The 21378-nt window shown below is 33.9% G+C and overlaps 2 protein-coding genes across 3 annotated transcripts; one reads left to right on the top strand and one right to left on the bottom strand.

Annotated features, from left to right (window-relative positions):
• The first annotated feature begins 11 nt into the window (after window positions 1-11).
• LOC148616136 (sodium-dependent neutral amino acid transporter B(0)AT3-like) lies at window positions 12-7672 on the top strand. Of its 2 annotated transcripts, none has more exons than XM_088582850.1 (11): window positions 12-75; window positions 597-1196; window positions 1954-2237; window positions 2519-2680; window positions 3315-3425; window positions 3860-4061; window positions 4455-4663; window positions 5288-5489; window positions 5803-5962; window positions 6264-6426; window positions 6700-7672. In XM_088582850.1, exons 2-11 carry the CDS (start codon window positions 767-769, stop codon window positions 6940-6942), a joined length of 2166 nt encoding a protein of 721 aa, XP_088438976.1. In that variant the 5' UTR covers window positions 12-75; window positions 597-766; the 3' UTR covers window positions 6943-7672. The 2 variants fall into 2 exon arrangements, with proteins under 2 accessions (XP_088438976.1, XP_088438977.1); XM_088582851.1 differs by having other exon boundaries at window positions 42-113.
• Window positions 7673-11126: 3454 nt separating this feature from the next.
• LOC148616135 (large ribosomal subunit protein eL13-like) lies at window positions 11127-20224 on the bottom strand. The gene is made up of 4 exons (XM_088582846.1): window positions 20184-20224; window positions 17834-18086; window positions 15932-16105; window positions 11127-11383 (listed from the first exon to the last, which is right to left on the bottom strand). Exons 2-4 carry the CDS (start codon window positions 18077-18079, stop codon window positions 11165-11167), a joined length of 639 nt encoding a protein of 212 aa, XP_088438972.1. The 5' UTR covers window positions 18080-18086; window positions 20184-20224; the 3' UTR covers window positions 11127-11164.
• Window positions 20225-21378: the final 1154 nt, after the last annotated feature.

Here is a 21378-nt window from a genome sequence, read left to right as displayed (position 1 = left end):
CCACTGGTGCATGAGTATTGACTCATGTTACAAGCGTGTACAGTTTACTACATCCTGTATAGAACAAGGAAAGAGGTAGGCTTTTCTAAATGTTGTGGTTCTTTCTGTGTCTTGTAAGTTAACTGTAACCTTACAGGTTTCTCCAGCATTAACGCTGGAGTTGTCTGGCAAGCTATTTTCTGACGGTTGGGGTATGGAGGAACGTAATTCCAGCCTCCTACGTTGTAGGAGTATTAACTTGTTGAAGTATTCCATTTTTTTTTTTTTTTGTCATAATCACATTACGAAGCTAATGTCATTGAAATTTGGTTTAAAAACCAACTATGTAGAAACCAGTCCAATTCATCATATAAACTCTGTATTGCTCAACAGTCTCTTCCAAATATACTTCCTGTTACATGTATCTGTTGCTTCTTTCAGTTTTTTATTATAGAAGTCCTTGCAAATATTTAACTACATCTTAAGACAACTACTATTTTTAAAATGAATTCACAATATTTTGCTTAATTCTGATATAAAGCTTTGGTCAATGTGTTACTAACCATCTTTATAACTTAATGAGTATTTTCTTTTTTTTTTTCTTGTTGCTTTTGTAGATATTTTCTATAACCAGGAAATATATGCTGATTCAATTTTATGAACTCTCTAATGTTAATACGGAATTTATATAATACCATCCAATCTGACGTAATATACAAATTGGCGCATCAGTGTGATCTGGTTAACCTCAATCACAGATATATCGATCCAATCAATTGGCCTAATCATGGTAAATAGAAAGAACAAAAAGAACAGTGGTGTGAAAGGCTATATAAACAAAGGAATGGACGCCCCGAGCGTTTACACGATAGAATCCGACACATCCGGGTGGCGAGCTTCGAGAGAAACGCTCACGACGGGCACTACAACACCAATGTCTACTTCACGGAGAAATTCATTTTCATCGGCCATGGAATCGGGTAGTATCAAATCAGGCAGCGTTTTACCCGGCGGAGACAAATCCTCTAGGAAAAGTGATACCGAAAGTACAGCACTATCCACGGATGCATTATTAGCAGATAAATTGTCTTTAAACGAGGAGAAACCGAGGGAAACATGGGACAACAAAGTTCAGTATATACTAGCTGTTGTCGGGTACGCTGTGGGACTGGGTAATGTCTGGAGGTTTCCCTACTTGGCTCAGAAAAACGGTGGCGGTAAGATCCTCATGTTTTAATATGCGTATAAAATTATAAACGACTAATACGCGCACATAAGTACAATACATATTATCATTATCACTTGTTTAAATCATATCAGACCGGAAAAGTACTGAAAAAATGAAGCGAATAGGTTCTTATAAATGCCTTCAATCAATCCTGTAGATTTTTTATTTGCGTCAGGTGGGAGTTCAATACTTTTCGGGTTGAGTTTCTGCATACTAACGGAATATTGCATGATGCCTAAAATTATTTCTGTAACTGTATTCGATCCAGCTGGGATTAATGGTAACTCTAAAGATGATGATGTTTTGGTATCTTGATTTTTCTTGCGAATCTCGCGCGATTCTGTTAGTAGTTATTGTTAATCAAAAAATAAATGTTGTTGGTGGCGGAGCCTAACATTTGGAATGACCGAAGAACTCCGTCAGAGTAAGTCCTACTCTGTCGACAGAGCTGCTGTGCAGTATCTTCCGGCTTAGGGTTAATAACTGAAATATGACTTATGAACTCCAACTCTTGCGAATAATTTCATTGGTATATTCTTCGAACTGTAAAGATTGGTATCGTTCACTGTCTTTTTACTTAGAAGATAAGGACATGCCTAGTTTAAATAAAACATACTCGTTGATTTCCTGAATCAGATCACCATGATTAGTATATACTTACAACTGAATCGTTAAAGGCGATCTGTATGTAGTTATGATACATGGTTTCAATTGTTTTACTGATTGATCAGACTCATTATTTTCAGGTGCCTTTTTGATTCCGTATGTTATTATGTTGGCAGTGGAGGGTATTCCCTTGTTTTACCTTGAACTGGCTGTAGGTCAAAGGCTACGCAAGGGGGCTATTGGGGCCTGGAACGAAGTGAGTCCGTACCTCGGTGGTCTTGGCATTGCCTGTTGTTTTGTCTCATTCTGGGTTGCGCTTTACTACAATACAATTATTGCTTGGTGTCTGTATTACTTAGTCATGAGTTTCCGATCAACACTACCATGGGCAGCATGTCCAGATCCACTTCCGGTAGAATGTAATGTAAGTTCTTACAAAGTTCATGAATTTATTATTTGCAGTTTTTAATTGCTTTAACCTCTGGCTTGGATTCCACAATTCCCACTGAATAGCATTGTGAATTTATTTATTTTGAGTTGATATCTATACCCTATTTTTGTTTAACGAAGGAAAAATATGGAATAATGAGTTTTTATATAATCATGTGATAAATATTATCATATAAATAAATAATATCATTCCATAATATAATTCCTCATATAGTGTTTGATATTTTCAAAAGACACATAGCATTCGTTTTTCAGAAAAGCAGTTCCACAACGTATTTCTGGTATAGGCAGACCTTAGACATATCATCGTCTGTGGAAAATACTGGTCACCTGAACTGGTGGATTTTAGTCTCACTGTTTGTTGCTTGGCTGATCGTGTTTCTTTGCATGGTAAAGGGAATAGCATCATCGGGAAAGGTGTGTATACGACCCCATTTTGTATCATGTGTTTCTCGAACACTAGGTTATTGGTCGTGTAACGACAAATAACATTAGTAAAAGAAGCTTGACTGACAAACAAGTTTCATTGTAATAAGCTTACTACTTTATTAGTTCTTTCATCAGTTTTAAGATATGATAATTTAGAACAGAAACATTAACTTCTGTGAAAGTCATTGCATTGTTGGATGAATTATCTACAATTTCATACAAGAAAACCATTTGTTCAGTGCATAACCACAATGGAAATGCACAGTAAAGTTCCACCTCTTATTAACACAATTATGAAATTGCACAAACCAATCCAACTGGGCTCTTTCTCTGCTTGTTTCTGTGTGTATCTTTGTTGACATTTCTTTGTAAGATCTGTGGTATATATATGTATAACTTAGTGCCATGGTGTATATGTGTCGTTAAAGCGCATGTCATGTTGTTTTTACGCAATTTTTGTCTATGTTTCATTGTTCCGATTTTTATTCTTAGTAATGTAAACTTTTTCTTGCAATCTTGTAGGGAAAAAAGGCAAACCTAGGCTTCGTAACAGCAGCTTAATCAGTCATATTTATTCAAATTTGATCACAAATTAAAGCTACTGTATATGTTTCACTTGCAGGTTGTTTACGTGACTGCGACATTCCCATATGCAGTGCTGTTAATATTTTTCTTCCGAGGAGTAACACTAGAGGGATTTCATCACGGACTTGAACATTTCTTTGTACCTGATGTAAGTTTCGGATTTGGGACACTCGAAAATCGAGATATTTAAGTAATTGCACACAATATTGCAATGTGACCATCTAAGAACTATTTGTTTGCACAACTTATATTTATAGACGATAACAGATGTTGTAATATAAAGTTCCTGGCAACATATAGCATATACACAGTTTCGATACCAAACTCGGCGATATTTACGACTAAATGGCATTTCTGTCGATCCGTACAAAGCAAATTGTTTTCCTAATTTGTCTAATTTTAGTTTACCATTTTTTGGTGTAAGCATGCGTTATAATTTAACAAGTTACTCTGTCTGGGTAGACAGCGACTTATCCAGTAAATAACGAAACTAAATTCTGCATTGTTTAACTATATTTAATATATGAGGTATTTACAGTTATGTAGATAAAGTTGATAACTTGGTTATCTTATGTGCTGCAGTTCTCTAGATTAGGAGATCCACAGGTTTGGTTGGAAGCGGCGACACAGATATTCTTCTCCCTTGGGCTAGCTTTTGGTGGTCTGATAGCGTTTTCATCCTACATGCCAGTGCGTAACAATTGTTACAGAGATGCCATGATGGTATCTATCATTAACTGTGGGACATCTGTCTTTGCTGGGGTTGTCATATTCTCCGTATTAGGTAGGTATCACGTATCTCATAAGTAATACAATTCGTAATTATCGCATTGACAATTGAAGAATTAGCGATTTCGTGACGTCCACATTGGTATTGAATGCGCACTCAGTAGGGAATCTGCTTACAGTTTGAGTGCAATTTTCTATTTTATTTATAATCTTATAAGGATGATAAATTCGAATGCGCCATATCGGAATCGTATTGACGATAATTGAATGCACATTCATTGTACGTGAACGAAGCATTTGAATGTTTGTAGAATGCTAATTATGTTAGTTTTTAAATGAAAAAAATACTGAGACAAGTAACATTTTTATCAATATAATTTATCTTATTGTGACGAAACTAATAGCGACCAAATAAAAGTGAGTCTAAGCGTTTTGCATGTTATTGCAGGTTTCAAGGCAACCAATACTTTTAACGAATGCCAGATGAACAGAAATGCCCAACTGATGAGCCTCTTTAATACCACTGATATTCCTGTGCCACCTGCGGGAACACAAACAGTCTTCACTAGTTTTGACAAATTGTCCGGTAAATGGATACAGAAGTATGGAATCATGCCGGAACTTCCCGTGTGTGATTTAAAAGAGGAACTCCAAAAGGTATACTCAACACCATTATGTATTAAATATCAATTTAAAAATAGGAGTTGTGGTATGATTGCCAATGAGATAATCATCCACCAAATGCCAAGCAACAAACAATTAAGCAGGTCACCATACAGTCTTCAATGATGGACAAAGCCCGTACCATAGACCAAGCTGTCAAAGGCCCAAAAATAAATGAAGTGAAACCATTCATACAAAGACGAAAATCGACCTAATCTATTGAAAAAAACGTAAAACTAATAACAATAAACATAAAAAACGACAACCACTGGACTACAGGTTCATGAAAAAACGACAACCACTGGACTACTGGTTCCTTGTTTGGGACATGCACATAAAGTATGTGGCGAGGTTAAACACGTTCAACCCTCCCTCAAGTATTTAATTGCGAAGTAGAAGCTGAAATATATTGGTTTTATTGCATCAAGTTTAAAAATAAAAAATCTCATATTTGCCTAATAATCTGACAAACTGGAAATTGGATCCTGAAAGTAGCGTACCGACGTTTTTTGACGTCACAGCACTTTCATTTGCAAAATTCACTTTTACTTTGTAAAGTTTGTATTGGTTGTATATATATAAAGAATAAAAATGAAGGAGAAAAAATATTTCTTTCAGTCAGCTTCAGGTACAGGATTAGCCTTCATTGCCTTTACGGAAGCCATTAACCAGTTTCCAGCAGCACCATTTTGGTCAATCTTGTTCTTCCTAATGTTATTAACCCTTGGATTGGACAGCATGTTTGGTACTCTGGAAGGTGTTATTACGTCGATCGTTGATATGAATCTCATAAAAAATCTCAGGAAAGATATCCTTGCAGGTATAATATTGAAATTCACGAATATTTCAACAAACAAATAAACAAACAAAAACAATATAAAAAAAAAACATTTAAACTCTGAATATGATATCCAAAGCCGCATTGAAATTTATAAAATTCAATTTTGTACTATCTTGACCTAGTGTATTTTCGTTTTACTTTTTGTAAGGAATCAGGATAAAAAATATACAGACCATTGAATAATAACGAGTAAAAAGTATTTCAGTATTTCATCATACTTTTTATCATTTCACCTTCCTATCATGATAATTTTGTGCTGCAAGATAATAAACTACTATAATTTATTTTGTAGCTGGTTTGTGTGCTGTTTCTCTGTTGATGTCATTCGGTTTCGCCACACAGAATGGTCCCTATATATTTGTTCTGTTTGATGAGTTTAGTGGCAATATTCCTTTATTGGTGATAGCATTGGTAGAAGTCCTGGCTATTAGTTATCACTATGGACTTAAAAGGTGAGAAACAAGAGACAAATAGTTCTCTTCTAAAGAGGTTCGATGCCATTTTTATGTATGACCCTTATTCAAAAAGATTACATTGATACATACATAAAAGTTAACGGAGTACTAGTTCATGCAGACACTAAACCTTAATCATTATTACGTAAAGCTAGAAATTCTGGAACTTAAGAGTTTTAATACTGGCAAAATCTGAATTTTTTGTTTGCTATTTAATCTGTTCATATGAATTAAGTTCCTGACAGTTTGTTATATGGGGGTTTATAGAATATTTTACAAGTATTTTTTTTCTTTTAAGGTTTGGAGATGATATAGCCTTGATGACAGGGCAAAGACCTAACTGTTACTGGCTTATGATGTGGCGTTACCTCTCTCCGGCTGCCATTGTAGTGATTTTACTAGCAAGCATAATAAAGATGGCGGTTTCCGGCATCACATATGATGCATGGAATGCTGTCACTGTAAGTATTTGCAAGTACTCCAAGAAACTAAAATTAATTTATTATTTAAACTTATGTTGGTACATAAATTCAGTACCGGCTGCTCTGAACTACGAAACATATAATTGTTAGCGTAGCTTACAAAAAGAAAACTCCTGCAATACCATGACATTTATGCGCACATAAACTTTCAAGAATCTCAATTTAATCTAAATATCATACTTATTCAAAAAGTATGCGCGAAGCATCAAAGATATGTTTGCCAGACACATATAATGTTTTTACTATTTTCAGGCTGCTACAACTGCCTTACCATGGCCCGCAGGACATAAATTTGTGGCAGCTTTCCTTATCCTGACATCAGTGTTGTGGATTCCAGCTGTCGCTATCGTCAAATACTTCCGCTGTATTAAATGGAAGGAAGAAATACCAGCACATTTCCCTGCCGACGAACTCAAAATTGAGAGATGTTTAAAGCCATACGAACCTACTGATATTGAGAAAAAGTTATTCTATTGGCGCGAAAATCTGGATTGATGATAGTTGTATATTAGGTACAATATTAGGATGCAATTATAACTTATAACTTCATTTGTGACTTATGTTAGAGTTGAATATCCTGGGGAAATGTAGAAAAAATGTTTTGAAACGTCAATAACTAGACAGTGTTTGCTTATTAAAATTGGGGTTTTTTGGAAAGCCTTCTCCTGTTACATATACTCTACAAAAGATGAACATGAGATAGAAGTTATTTTATCAAATGTTGGTTTTCCCATGCAGGATTATTTAACAGTGTATTTTAAGCAGTATTAACTATTTTTGTACCAGAGTTTTTTTTAATATGTCAGGGGCGTAGCTAGGCCTGTTTTAGTTGTACGCAAAATTACGGCGAGGGGTCTTGGGGGGGGGGGGGGGTCGCTCAAGGCCCCCAGTGAGTCCGCCAAGGCAAAGCCCTGAGGGAAACTCCTGAATTTTAACGATTTTGGAGCCAGTTTTTCAGAGCCTATATTACGTTCATGGTATGCATATGTAATAAATAACCTTTATTTCATTTTTAAAATGTGTGTTTTTATTTTTGTTACTTTTTCCAAAAGTACGCAACTGCGTATTTGCGTATAGGCAGCTACGCCCCTGTATGTGTTACGTATTATTTATCAGTCAAGACTATGCATTTTTATTTTACAATACCAGTAGTTTATTTTTCTGGAACTTTTATACATGTTAAACAGACAAGGAACCATGTGCAATAAAGATCTTGTTACTGTTATCTTTGGTTTGAACGTTTGGTACTTCTCAAGACACGTTACCACCTAGGTAAACTTTTTGGAAAGTAGAGGCCCTATCTTGAATCCTTAGCATGTTTCACAGAACGATCAATGATAAAAACTGAACCAAATAATACAACTGTTCAAAGTAAAATGAAATAATTGAAATGAGTTTTGGATAAAAAGTTAAGTGTTTTGATTCTTTTATTTAAAAAAAAAACATTCCATGATCATTCAAATAAAGTCCCACAACACTACATGTTTTAAAATGAAATAAAGAGTCAAAATTCCGATGACTACCGAAGGAACAGTAACGCGTAAAGTCAAAATAAGCTAAACAAGATTCAACTACAAATGGCTTAGTTATTGTCCGGACATCAAGCGCATTATTGTTTCTGTCCCTAATTTTAACTCAGCTCTAGTCACAATCTTGTGGACATAAAAAAAATTGTTCAAACAGTACGAAAATACTGGTGTCAGCCATCTCATTATTAAACGGTTCGGGACATCCTTTGGTGGAACGGCGCCTTGTGGTACAATTTCAAAAAGATCCAGTTTATAATACATAGTCAAGTTATTGTCGGGCATCACGAAAATGATTGTTACTAGGTTCCTCTGGCCCCTCCTTCCTAAAGGGTTCAAGTCTTACCCCCAAAAGCAATCCCAGTCGACTTTTTGTGGTACAAAATATTGTGGAGTAATAATAGACATCCATATTCTTTTAATGGAGTAATATTGTTAAGTATAAAAAACGATTTTTTTCACAGTCGGTGTAAAGTTATGAAAATAATTAAGATTTAGAGAAATTGTTGATCATAATACAATTTTAGTCCCAGAATTTATTATCAAGTACTTATTACAAAATATATCTAGCATCGGCCAAATGGCGCTTAGTTTAAACAGCAGGCTTCACGACCGCCGATCAATCATAATCGTCTGAATATAGCTGAAATATTGCTGCTCGGACGTTAAACCCCAACAAACAACAAGCAAACATCAATCATAAGCGGGATTTGTTGTTCAACTCGGGATACCAAATTTGCTAATATTAAATATTACAGAAATTCGCACAAAAAAAGATGTTTAGAAGCAATGCATATTTGAAAAAAAAAAAAAAAACATATAGTCTCGTTGAAAGTATAAAGCTGATCGATCCGAACAGCGCTTAAAAACATGGTACCATCAAATGGCTTAGAGTATTGCAAATAGCACATAACATGGTCCTCAACCGACTGCAAAGAGAAATTAAAGACTTATAATTGTGACGAATATACACACGCTCGCTGGTCAAAGCTCAGCAAACAAAAATGCCATTCGACCAGTACAGAATTCTCAACACTAATCTTTATGCAGCTACATTCCAAATATCAAGTCATATCTGAAAAACCTCTGTACTGATAGCTCGGAAATTAAATGAAAGTCACAACTTATTATTATTGACCAGTAAACCTCTAAACTAATATACCAATTATCAAATCCCTAAATGGACGTTTGAAAAAGGTCTCAAGAATGGACATGACGGACTGACAGACTATTCGTTGCTTTTGTCGGAGGAGGGATAAAAAAGCAAGAAAACCTACTTAATTTTGCAATCAAGAAGATGTGTGGTATAATATCCTACACATCCATATGCTTTTACTGGAATTAAATTCTCTGAAAAAAACATGTTTTTGCCCCCAATCCCAAAACGCTTGGTGCCATTGCCCACGAAGTCAATACCAATCTTCCTTTTATTGTTTGGAACCGCGTGGTATTTTTTAAAAATCATCCAACTAACATTAAGTTATTGCACGAACTGACGACAGCTCTATACCATTATAGGACCGCAATTTTTGAATTAATTTAGCAAAACTGGTATTTATCTTGGGCTACTCGATTTCTAGTTTAATTTCGGAGGTCAGCCAGTATATTTTTCGTTTCAGACTTCGGGTGTGGAACATTTCTCATCGTTCAATGAAGGCGTATTGACTGCCTTGGGTCGATTTTTTTACAGCTCTGAATTTGATACACAAGAATTTTACCAAAATCCATGTGGTCCCTTATTCCTACATGGTTTCAGTCTAACCCCAAAAATCATTTTTTTTGTGGTATGACACCTTGTAGTACAATTTCAAGGAGATCAATTCCTTTTAACTGATCTTTTTGTTCCGACACATAAATGCTTTTTTAATGGTCCTCAATTCCAATATGACTCAATCACAACCCTTATAATTAACCACAGGCTTAATCTTGTGGTATGACACCTTATAGAGAGATTTCATAAAGATCCATACACTTATACTTATTGTCTGAAAACCAAAAGGTCTAGACACCAGCACTACCATTACACCACACCAAAATCTGCAGCTGTACAAAGTTTTCCTCTAAATGGATTTTGGGAAAAATCGATTCCATCCTGACGCAGCTTTTATGGTTTACACCAAAACTTGATGAAAGAGGAGACAAATATAAAGACCCTATTCAGGAAATGACTAATTGATGTCAGAAGGACCAGTCGTATTCATTGCCTGCAGAATTGAACTATAAATGTTTGCAGGTACTTAATTGGTTTCACGATTTATTAAACTATACACAGGCAAATATTTTTCACATGAAATTCACTTACACAAATTGCACTGAACAATTCACGTGAATGCTCGATTCACCCGAATTTTACACCTCTGTCACAAAGTTTTAATCCGCTCAATTTGTGTGAAAATCATATAAAATTTTTTGGGCTGTGTAGGCAAATGTTAATGTTATCATGGTTGAAATATTTAAGTTGTCAGTGCATGTAGCTAATTAAATGAAATTAAGTGTTTTTCCAAAGTTAAATCAAACTTCCAGTTTACACATGTAGCTACATTTTATGCTTTGGTTTCTGTGTTATGCACACAAAATGGCAGTAAAAAGGTCTCGTTCACAAAGTTAACACATACTTTGCTTATATTAATATATGTACACTGACAACGTTAACAGAACGAACAGACTATATATAGGCCTGATTTTGACATGTAACAAACCTAACCTTCTAAGGGCAAATGCAAGGTCATTTTTTGTGGAGTAACATATTCCTGTGAAATTCTGAATTCTTTATTACAGGGACCAAAACCAAAAAAATCCACAATCTATCTTGAAAGAACCTTAAAAGATCTAAATGACCTTGGGATCTCACTGAAAACTTCGGTTGGACTTGATTACTTTCTTAACTGGAGGACTAGTCAGCTTTTCAAAATCTCTAAGGTCCTAAAACCTTTCATTTAAAGAAATTGCACATCAAAGTAGTCCAGGTGTTTTTATAAACCATGATGAACTACACAAAAACATTTTAGGTCAAGATAAACAAACCATTTCTTTTCCAAATCTCTAAGGTCCTAAACCTTTCATTTAAAGAAATTGCACATCAAAGTAGTCCAGGTGTTTTTATAAACCATGATGAGCTACACAAAAATATTTTAGGTCAAGATAAACAAACCATTTCTTTTCCAGATTTTTTTATTTGAAAGCTGAATAGTTTATTTTTTAGGCTTGTTAGCCTCCTCTTCAGCCTTCTGCTTAGCTTTCTTTTCTCTGTAACCAACCAGTCTGGCATTAGCACGAGCTTGTCTAAGAGCAGTAAATGCACTAAATTTCTTCTCTTCATCAGTGATCTTTCTAGCTTTCTCCAGTTTGCGCACTTGGCGAATTGGCATGACCATTCCCTTAAGCTGCTTAGCCATCTTAATTTCTTCTGCCTGAAAAAGACATTATTAATCAAAAGTAATTCAACCTTTTCTGGTGTTTTTTTTTAAGCCCTGAATGGCATATTCATTTTAAAAAGTTATCCTTTTATATGGGTGAACATCTCATGTAACTGTAACATATCTACTACTTTCTTTGGGTCCCTCATTGAAAGACAAGAGGCTCCCACGAGCCTGAATTGCTCACCTTCTTGAATTTTGCCTTTCAAAGGCAATAAATTAAACAAGAAGTTGTCCAACAATTTTGACTAAAGAAGTCTTTGGTAGGACTATCACAACAATTTTTTCAACAATTGAAAGTTTCTTTTAATCTATCATAGTTTTCAAGATATTGACTGAAAACTATTTTAAAAAAAAGTCATTTTTCCCCCTTTCAAGGGCAATAACTGTTACAAGGACTCTGAAGACTTGTAGTCCTTATAATATGGATCATTTCAGGTATTGAAAGAATTTGGATAGACCTAACGGTTTAGGAGATACATGCGAAAAACTACTGTCTGACCCCTATGTTCTACTTTTAGTAACGGCTGCCATGTATTTTGACGAATCAAAAATCCCCACCACAGTTCTATGCTGTACACCCCAAGGAACATTCATACCAAGTTTGGTTCTAATTAGTCAAGTAGTTTCAGAGGAGAAGAGTTTTGTATAATTGTTAATGACGACGGACACCAAGTGATGGAAACAGCTCATATGGCCTTTGGCCAGGTGAGCTAAAAATGGCTCAAGTCATAACCCTTTAAATCCAAGCTTCCCCTTTGTGGTAAGGCACTTTGTGGAGTTGTATCATAAAGATCCACACACTTATACTGAACGTTACAACTGCAACTTTGCTATCCTATAATGGTATTGTGCTATTGTCATCCATATACAGACATTTTGGTTGACAGAGTATACATGCAAGTGTTTGGATTTTCATGAAATCACTACACTCTACTGACTATTTCATGAATATACTAATTAGCTGGGCAGTGAAATTAAGGACCTTTGACCAAAAGTCAACATATTTCCAGTTGCACTTTCCATATCAATATTGTAATCTTTACAAAATTATCAGGACCATTAAATTGCTGATCATCCTATTTCCATTCTTTGGCAATTGCACCTACTTCATAGTCTTAAATTAAAGTAAAATAGTCACATGCTGATTCTTTCTCTTACAGATATAAAGCAAGACTCATCAATCTTAATGAGGCACTTGGCTTATTACAGAAGCACACAGCAAACTGAAACAATTTTTAAATAGATCCATCAAAGGTAATCAAATAACATTTTAAGAGGTTGTACATGTAAAAATCTGGCAGGAACAGGGTAAAATTTAAGCCACAGACTTTTTTGTTGCAATGTAATGGATATAAAATATGCATGTCAAAGAGGATAAAGTTTTAGTACGTGGGCTGAGATAACCCTTGTGCACCCCCCATTCATCAACCAAAATATGATTTTCAGGTACCCCTATACCTCCCATTTCAGAATATTTTTGTCGCCAAAAAATTCACTGAAGCATTTTTGTATATTTTGGCTACTTTTTATACCTCATCGAGGCTAAAATAAATTTTTCGAGTATTTTGATTCTACGAACTTCTTTCTTCAAAAACGAAGTAAACTTACATATGTATGTATCATGTAGCCCAATGTCTCAGCTTTACAATGGTACCAATAACGTTGCAGTAACACATAAGGTTTGGGGGGAAAATGAATAAAATGTACCCCTACGAAGCTGAAAAATTGCTTAAATTAACATATAATTCAATGTCAGAACCCCAGAGTATTTGTATGTCAGTAAAAACAGTTTATTTTCTGTTTAGCATGATCAAAATTCATACTTCTGGGGTTCTTTTGATAAAGTTTGCAGATTTTCGTCGTCAGAATTTAGCTAAAAAATGCAAAAAATTGGATTTTCGAATTTTCTGTTTAAGTCAGATAAATTCTACTCTACGAGTTATTGCTCAACTGAAACGTCTCAAATTAGGTATCATTTGATAGATAATTCTATTTTCTACATAAATAAACCACAAAAAAAACCTAATTTCATGAAAGGTTTTTTCAAAGAATGGTAAAAATATTACCCCTATACCTAGAAAACTGGTCACAGTATCAAACAGAATTCTCAATCACATCATACCAAGAGTGTAGAACTCATATTTTAAGCATTCATTATTAAGATAAAGATGTATAAAACATATCTAATCAATTCAGGTGCTTAGTTTTTTCTTTTTTGGGTGACAATTACTATAAATCAGAAAAATGGGAAATTTCAGAATTGCAGAATTTTTTTCTATATCACAAGATATTGTCTTTTTTTCAGAATTCAGTAGTTTAAACAAGCTTTTATGTGTCACAGCACATTTACATTATGTCTAAACTTCAAAATGAGCCTAAGCAATAAATATTTGAACTTTTCCAAGACCAATTAGGTGAAAAATTGCCACCCCTACCCATGAGAAGAATACTTCAACTTTGACAAAATGTTAATTTCAAGCATGTAATCGATGCAAAAAAGACATGTTGGGTACTCGTGTTATAAAATGTGATAAAACTAAACAGAAAATACCAAAAAAAACCCCAATTTTTTACTAAATATGTTAAGTTTGTTCACACATGCTATCCCAAGAAGACTTAAGACTTCAAACAATTGAGTCACAAAAATCTTGGCTTTTTGACCCAGTGGAGTACAAATATAGGCTTATACTAAAAAAAGAATCCGAGAATATTCTTTGGTGACAAATTGATTCAGTAATGGGAGGTATGCCTGAAGACTTCTGAAGTCCTAAAAATAAGGATCATTTCAGCTATTAAAAGAATTTTGCTAAACCTAACCGTTTTGGAGATATATGTGAAAAACTACTATCTGACCTATATGTTCTGTTTCTAGTAATGGCAGCCATGTTTTTTCGACAGATCAAAAATCCCCACATCAGTTCTATACAGGATACCCCTAGGAACATGTGTACCAAGTTTGGTTTCAATTGGTAAAGTAGTGTCAAAGGAGAAGATTTTGGAAGAAATAACATTAAAAATAGCAAAAAATGTTGAAAAAAGGCAATAACTTCAATATGGCTTAATGGATAAAAATTGAAAATTTAACTGCAAAAAGATCTCATCATGCTGGACACTTTAACCCCTTGTCAGAATTGAGCTAAACCTAACGGTTTTGGAGATATATGCAAAAAACTACTGTCCGACCCCTATGTTCTATTTTCAGTAACAGCGGCAATGTTTTTCAACGAATCAAAAATCCCCACATCAGTTCTATGCAGGATACCCTTAGAAACATTCATGACAAGTTTGGTTCCAATTGGTCCGGTAGTTTCAGAGGCGAAGATTTAAGAAATTGTGTTAACGACGGCAGATGCCAAGTGAGGGCAATAGCTCACATGACCTTCAGCCAGGTGAGCTAAAAATACACTGTTAAATCTTAAAATGTTAAGTTTGCTTGATAAAGAATTTACCGTAAGGAAGTTAGCAATGTTTAGATCAAGTGAAAGTAAATCATTGCCAAAAAAGAATATGTTCAATATTTATTTCTGGGTCATAGATAAATGTACTGTAAAAATTTAGGCAAGCTTGACCAGAGAGAGGACATCCCAGGAAATAATTAGTTGCAACCTATAATCACCCATCAACATTCACATTTGGGACATTGTTTTAATCCAACACAAAAAAGGTCAGCATTCAAATTGCATGATCAATATCTAAGTCTTGTATGTATAACATCATAGTATCATTTGCCAAAATCATAAAAATTATGGCGAGGTCTCTTGATTTTATTTTTGAAAGAATTGGGAGATGAGAGTTATCTCCCTTTCTTCAATGAATTTCAATACTTTCTAATTTATTTCTCTCTAATCATTGGAAGTTAATAAAAAAAAATAATCAATGTTCAAATTTCAGATATGATGCATTTGAGATATGAAATGGGTGAAAAAATTTTTTACATCAAAATCTGTTATGTGCCTGGTTTTGGCATGGACACCCTCTTGACATTCTTCAGGTGATTAAGATTGAAAACAACAGGATAGTAAGGGAAATACATGCCTGACAGGCTTTTTGTATGTAACTGGCAAGTGTGTGTAATTTTCTAGTCCAAAGCATGGAACTTAAAAGTTGCAATTTTCATTCTCCTTTTTCCGAATTGCACAAGGACCTTTCCCCATAACAGTAGAAAGCCACTTCAACATATACCCAACAGGCTTTTTCCCAAAGTAAAAATTGGAAGTCCTTAGTTTCAATTTTCTAGACCCAGGCATCGGACTTAGAGTAACACAGTATGCGGTGCATGACAGTAGCCATTTTCCACTGAAAGTGAAAATAAGCATGGGAAAGTCATTGGATAATTGGTATTTTCCAATCTTTTACTGATAAAAGAGTATCAATAGACCACATTTCAATAAACAAAACAAACGAGACCAAATTGACACTTCAAAAGCATCGAAACTGCTTTCAGGTTTATTCAGCATGAAGGGTTTCGATATTTTCTTCGGACCAAATACTATTTTTATATACACTGCCAGACAAGGCAGAACAGATGTCTTTACTTACTGTAGCATCACCCTTTCTTGATTTGCTCATTTTCTTAGGGAATAGGATCAATTTAGATTTGTATTCCTTCAGTCTTTGTGTGTTTTGTTGTAAAGATTCCATACATTTGTTTTTTCTTCTAAAATCTATGGAAATTCCAATAGTCAGAGCTTGTCTCTTATTAATACCAGCAGCCTAAAAGGAAACAAATCATTAGTGTTACGAGTACCATGAAAACAAAAAAGCTTTGTCTATAAAAAAAAAAAATCTTATTTTTTACACATTCATTTATTCATTTAAGTGGATATGTTCCATTACAACTCACACCTCATTGTATATTTACAGTGAAAATAAGGGCCAATTACCACATGGAAATTTTACAAGAACATTCAATAGTGTGAGGCCAGTTTGATTTATGGATTAGCTGACCCAGTTTTTTCAAGATAGGAGAAAAATACAACAAAATTGGAATCACCGTTTCCTTTAATATTTTTACAACTGCTGAATTTACAAGAGATTGCTATTAATTAAATAGTATAACATAAAGAAAAATTCTAACAGAATGTAGGTGTGATAGCGTTTATAAGGTAATACAGACTGGCATTTCTATGTCTCCACACCATGTTGTGACCGGGGACAAAAGTATGAACAACAATCTTTGACAAACAGAGTAACATAAGAGACCATGTGTGATTATAATTAGAGAAGACCAAATGAAAAAATATGTGTGATTCCTATCATTTTTTAAAATATAATATGGTCAGTAGGTCGTAAAATAATTTTTTTTATTGATATTTTTTTAAATCATGAGGTTGGATTGAAATGTCACTAAATCCTGCAAGATGACCATTCAAGTGTTCAATGAAAACATTCATAATAACATCTGACCACTAGACTGTGTTAGCAGTAGTAGAACATTCTTCTTAGCCACACTGTTACAGAATTAGGGCATAGACAGATACTGTGGCTAATGTCCAATGTTCATCAATAGACCATCCTCATAATTTAAAGCTGTATTAGCTGTCATTTTCGTAAATTTTTGTTTCTGTTGAAATATGCCTCAACTTTGAATTATTTCAACTAAATTGTACTTTTTTTGTACGATTTCATTTGATATCCACAAGTAAAATGCCTTAAATACATGAAATATGTGTCTATATATTTATTGTCTTGCAAGACAAAAAATCGACCTAGATAACTTTGTATGCATGCGACTTCTGGTGACCGTTATCCATGCATATGCTGTAAGGGTCGCTTCTGTAATAACAAACCTGATTGCAAAGTGAAAGTGGTTATTCAAGTACAAGGAAGACCAATGGACTCAAGCCTTAAAAGAAAAATGTTAAAGAGTATAACGCAAAGATCCTTTTGAAATTTACGTATTGTGATATAATGTGGCTCAAATATGATCATTATTTATTTGAAAACTAATCAAGAAATAGATGAAATGAAATGAAAACAAGACACGTGCTTACTTACGTATTTGTTAATAGTTATTTTTGTTACCAAGGTTTAAGTATTTTTAAGTATTTAGCCACATTCAAGCTCATCTACCATTTGGCTATGTGGCTACCTACTACTGCTCACACAGCCAGACAATCACCAATAACATTATACGACTGTAATTTTTTTGCGGAAAAAAAAGGAAACATCAACATGCTTTTAATTTGTCTCATGGGCACAGCTGTAAGCAAGTACACAGCCATTGTTGTTACTACTGTAAATACCTAGTATGGTCAGGAATAGTTACAAAAAAATTTGTATTTCCTGAAGTGGGTAGGGTAGGTCGTTCTTTTTTTCTTGTTTTATTTTGGCAAAAATGTCTAGGACAGGTTGGGTAACTGGAACCATACTTTTTTATTTTATTTTGCCCCATGTAAAAAATGTCATAGGGGATTTAGGAATTCACTCAAATGACAATACCTTCAGCTCTTCTAGAGTGAATCCTTTGCCAGCCCTCACTTTTGTATTGTACTTGACAGTTGGACATCTCACAACTGGTCGGAGAAGTCCAGCTACTGGTCGAGGGGCAACTTTGAGAGCTTTCTTAACTCTATTTTGGTGCCTCCTTTTTTTTCTCATGGGCTGGTTGAACCAGGTTTTGACATAGCGTTGCCAGTCTTTACGGAAATGTCCATTAGGAATAATATTGTTCCTTTTTGGGGCCATGGTTTAACTGTAAAACATAAGTGCATTATTTCATAAGCTAACGACAGAATAAAAATTTTTTCCTTGAACTTATATAGAAAATACAAACAGTACAAAAACCTTTAAAATCCGAAACTAAATAAATACAATAAAAACAGTCAACAGGCTTAAGAGGCCTAAATTAACTGAGCTATACAGCCTGCATAATGAGATGACACCTGATAGAAAAAAAAAAAAGACCAAATTTTGGCTAATTCTTTAGCATCACATTGTAACTGTATTTAGTTTTTGTTATAATATAGCTTTAAAATGAGGTTACTATTCACTAATTCATTATTCATATACATGTACTTAGTTAACAAGGTTATCACTGTTAATAGGAGAGTTTGCCAATCAAATTAGTGATGTCACATTCACTAATTTGCATATCATTAAGTGTCAAATTGTTAGGCAAATAAACAACTTAATGAACAATTGACAATTTCATAATTAGAATCCCAATTTTCTAAACTTTGTAACTTTGTTATTACAATATCCAATCTGTAAAATGTTTTATTAAGATAAAATAATCCATATTTTGTATGTGAATTTACAACTAAACCTCTATTTTCGTATAAAATTACAATTAAAATCGTATGCGAATATAGTCTAATTACGGAATATTTATTTAAAAAATCCATGAATAAAAGAATTTTTCAATTATCTTTAAAAATGAAAAAGTTATGATGATTTAAAGTTAATGCCCCATACCACTCAATGGATTTTTTTGCCAACCAAAACCAAATCACAGGCAAATGATGACATCATGAAGAACTCTCCTATATAGATAACATAAATGAAAATTCCTTTCAAGAAGGAAGTTACTTCAAGAAACAGTTTGAAGCAAAAAAAGTAATGCTTTTTAAAAATGATAGTGTATATAAATTTCTATCACCAACACTCAGTCATGTTCTGAATGGAAGAAAGCAAATGTAATGCTTATTTTAAGAATAACCCCTGTGAAGTGAAAAATTATAGACCAATTTATATAATCCTCAATATGCTGCAGGGATCTTGAACTGTGATCTAGAAAAGATACACTGTTGGTCTTGTCAGTGGCTAGTAAAATTTAATATTCTATATGTCTGTCTTATTTACTAGTCAGTTAAGAAAATCATTCCACATGCACCTTATTTATTAGAATATTCTTGCAAGTTGCTTCTTTCTGAAACATACCACAAGTTTGTATTTGTATATTGTATTTGCTTGTGCTTACATACTTGAATATGTTTAAACAAATCATGTTCTTTCTGTCCTTATTCTACTCTAGCTCCTTGAAGGCTCCCAATTGGGAAATAATGATATGCTATACATTTGAACTACACCAATGTTCAGTTTGGGTAGAAATGACTAATTCCAGCATACATTCTGCATATTGATCTTTATAGTGAAAAAAATGGTTACCGAACTTGGAGCAATGTTACCCTATAACCAAATTATTCTCTACATTCAAAATGTGAACTGTTTGTCTCAGTGATTCCTAAGCAAGCAGAAAATTCACTGGAGGAACACTAATATACTGTATGTATAATACATTTTCTAAATTGAAAATGTCAAATTGTACAGTGCACAAAATATTTTCATTATAATTTCAAGAGTTCAAAGGATATTTTCTTCTAGTGTCATACAAAAGTTACTGTCTATGCAATAACTCTTTACGATGGTAAATCAAACCCTTGTTTGATCCGAATGACTACTGTATCCTTCATAAATGTAATATTGCAAGACATTACATGAACTTGGCACAACATACATTAAAGTTAAAACGATACAGTAACGTGACAATACTGTGATTCGATAAAATGCTGCTTTTGACAGTCGTATGTTACGTTCACTGTTTAAAAGGTTGTAGTAACTCGCCGGTAATACAGTATATGAAATAGTACATCATCTTAACCAAAATTGTCGTCTGGGTGTTTCGCTAATAACTGTCAAATGATGGCTCAGCAATACGTTTTATCAACAAAACAGTTGTTAATATGATACTCAATGATTTTGATATTTTTTATAACATAAATAAAGTTCCAACGCCAAATGACCAGTGAAGATGGAGTGGATTTAATTCAGATATCAATAGAAATCATACTTCTGATGGCCGTAAATGTGAAAAGGAAGCGGAAGTGATATGACAAATCACACATCGGTAACGGTGAAGACAATTCCGTCATCACTTCTTATTTCACCTGGCCATACATGGCACGAAATCAAAAGTATGCTACGATATATGAAAGCTCCTAACTTAAAAGAAAGTGCAGTAAAATTATACTACCACTTAGGGGCCAGGCCAGCTCTGTCGGAAACGGAGGCCTGTGGAACATAGCTCTATATTCCATTTGTATTAAGGTGGTGCATTCCATTTACTGAATTTCAACATAGAGAATATTGGCTGATAATGATAAAGTAGCTCGTGAACATCAGAGACCTATAATAAATTTGATAACAGGTCTATGCTAATATCGTGTTTTAAAATGTTTTATATAATATATTAGTATTGGTAGCACAACTGGTGAGCAGAACTGACCATCATGAAAGAAAGGTATTTTAAGTTTCAATCGTGCGTTGATTTATGCAAGTATTCTGGTAAATTTCCCACATCCTATCTGTTACATCTAGCTAAAAAAAATTATTATCGGTTGCTGGTTAAAATAAAAAATAAATTTGCAAATACCCGTGGGTGCATGTTGTTTGTACAGTGCCGATTTTCTCAAAATTCAGCTGCATGTTGTTTAAATACATGTCACCGCATTGATTATTTTGATTATTTATATCAAAATACTAATTGGAATTTGAGTTTCATTTCATAATTCATCTTCAATTCATTTCGTCATTTCATTCATCATGACGTACTTTCATATATGACAAAGGACACTGCATGACGACATATAATAGATATGCCTATGACGATTGTTTAGCGCGATAATTGCACGAGCACTGCATGTCAATTTCACTGTTAGGGATATATGAACTTTCTATTGTACAAACAAAATTTGGTCCACAAATTTATTCGGTCGATTAATGTCGCCGTTCAGGTATGTTTTGATAAATAGTTTCTTTTCATAGGAATTTAGATAAATTTGGTATATTATTTCTAAAACACTTTTATTCTAAAAGTACAATTATAGAGAACAATATTTATTTCAATATTGATTTGAATAATTTAATAAGAAGTAAATTTACATTTAAAAGTACGTTTCTTTCAATAATGCAAGATATTTTGAATTGTGCCGAAATTTCATAATTATTCATTTAATTTCAAACGTGCTAATCTTTTATGAGATTTA

The sequence above is a fragment of the Perna viridis genome, chromosome 5 (assembly GCF_037379345.1).
Source record: "Perna viridis isolate PV_CMFRI_1.1 ecotype Kerala chromosome 5, ASM3737934v1, whole genome shotgun sequence".
Lineage (NCBI taxonomy): Eukaryota > Metazoa > Mollusca > Bivalvia > Mytilida > Mytilidae > Perna > Perna viridis.
Note: the sequence above shows the minus strand (reverse complement) of the source record. Positions and strands in the feature narration are given on the sequence as shown.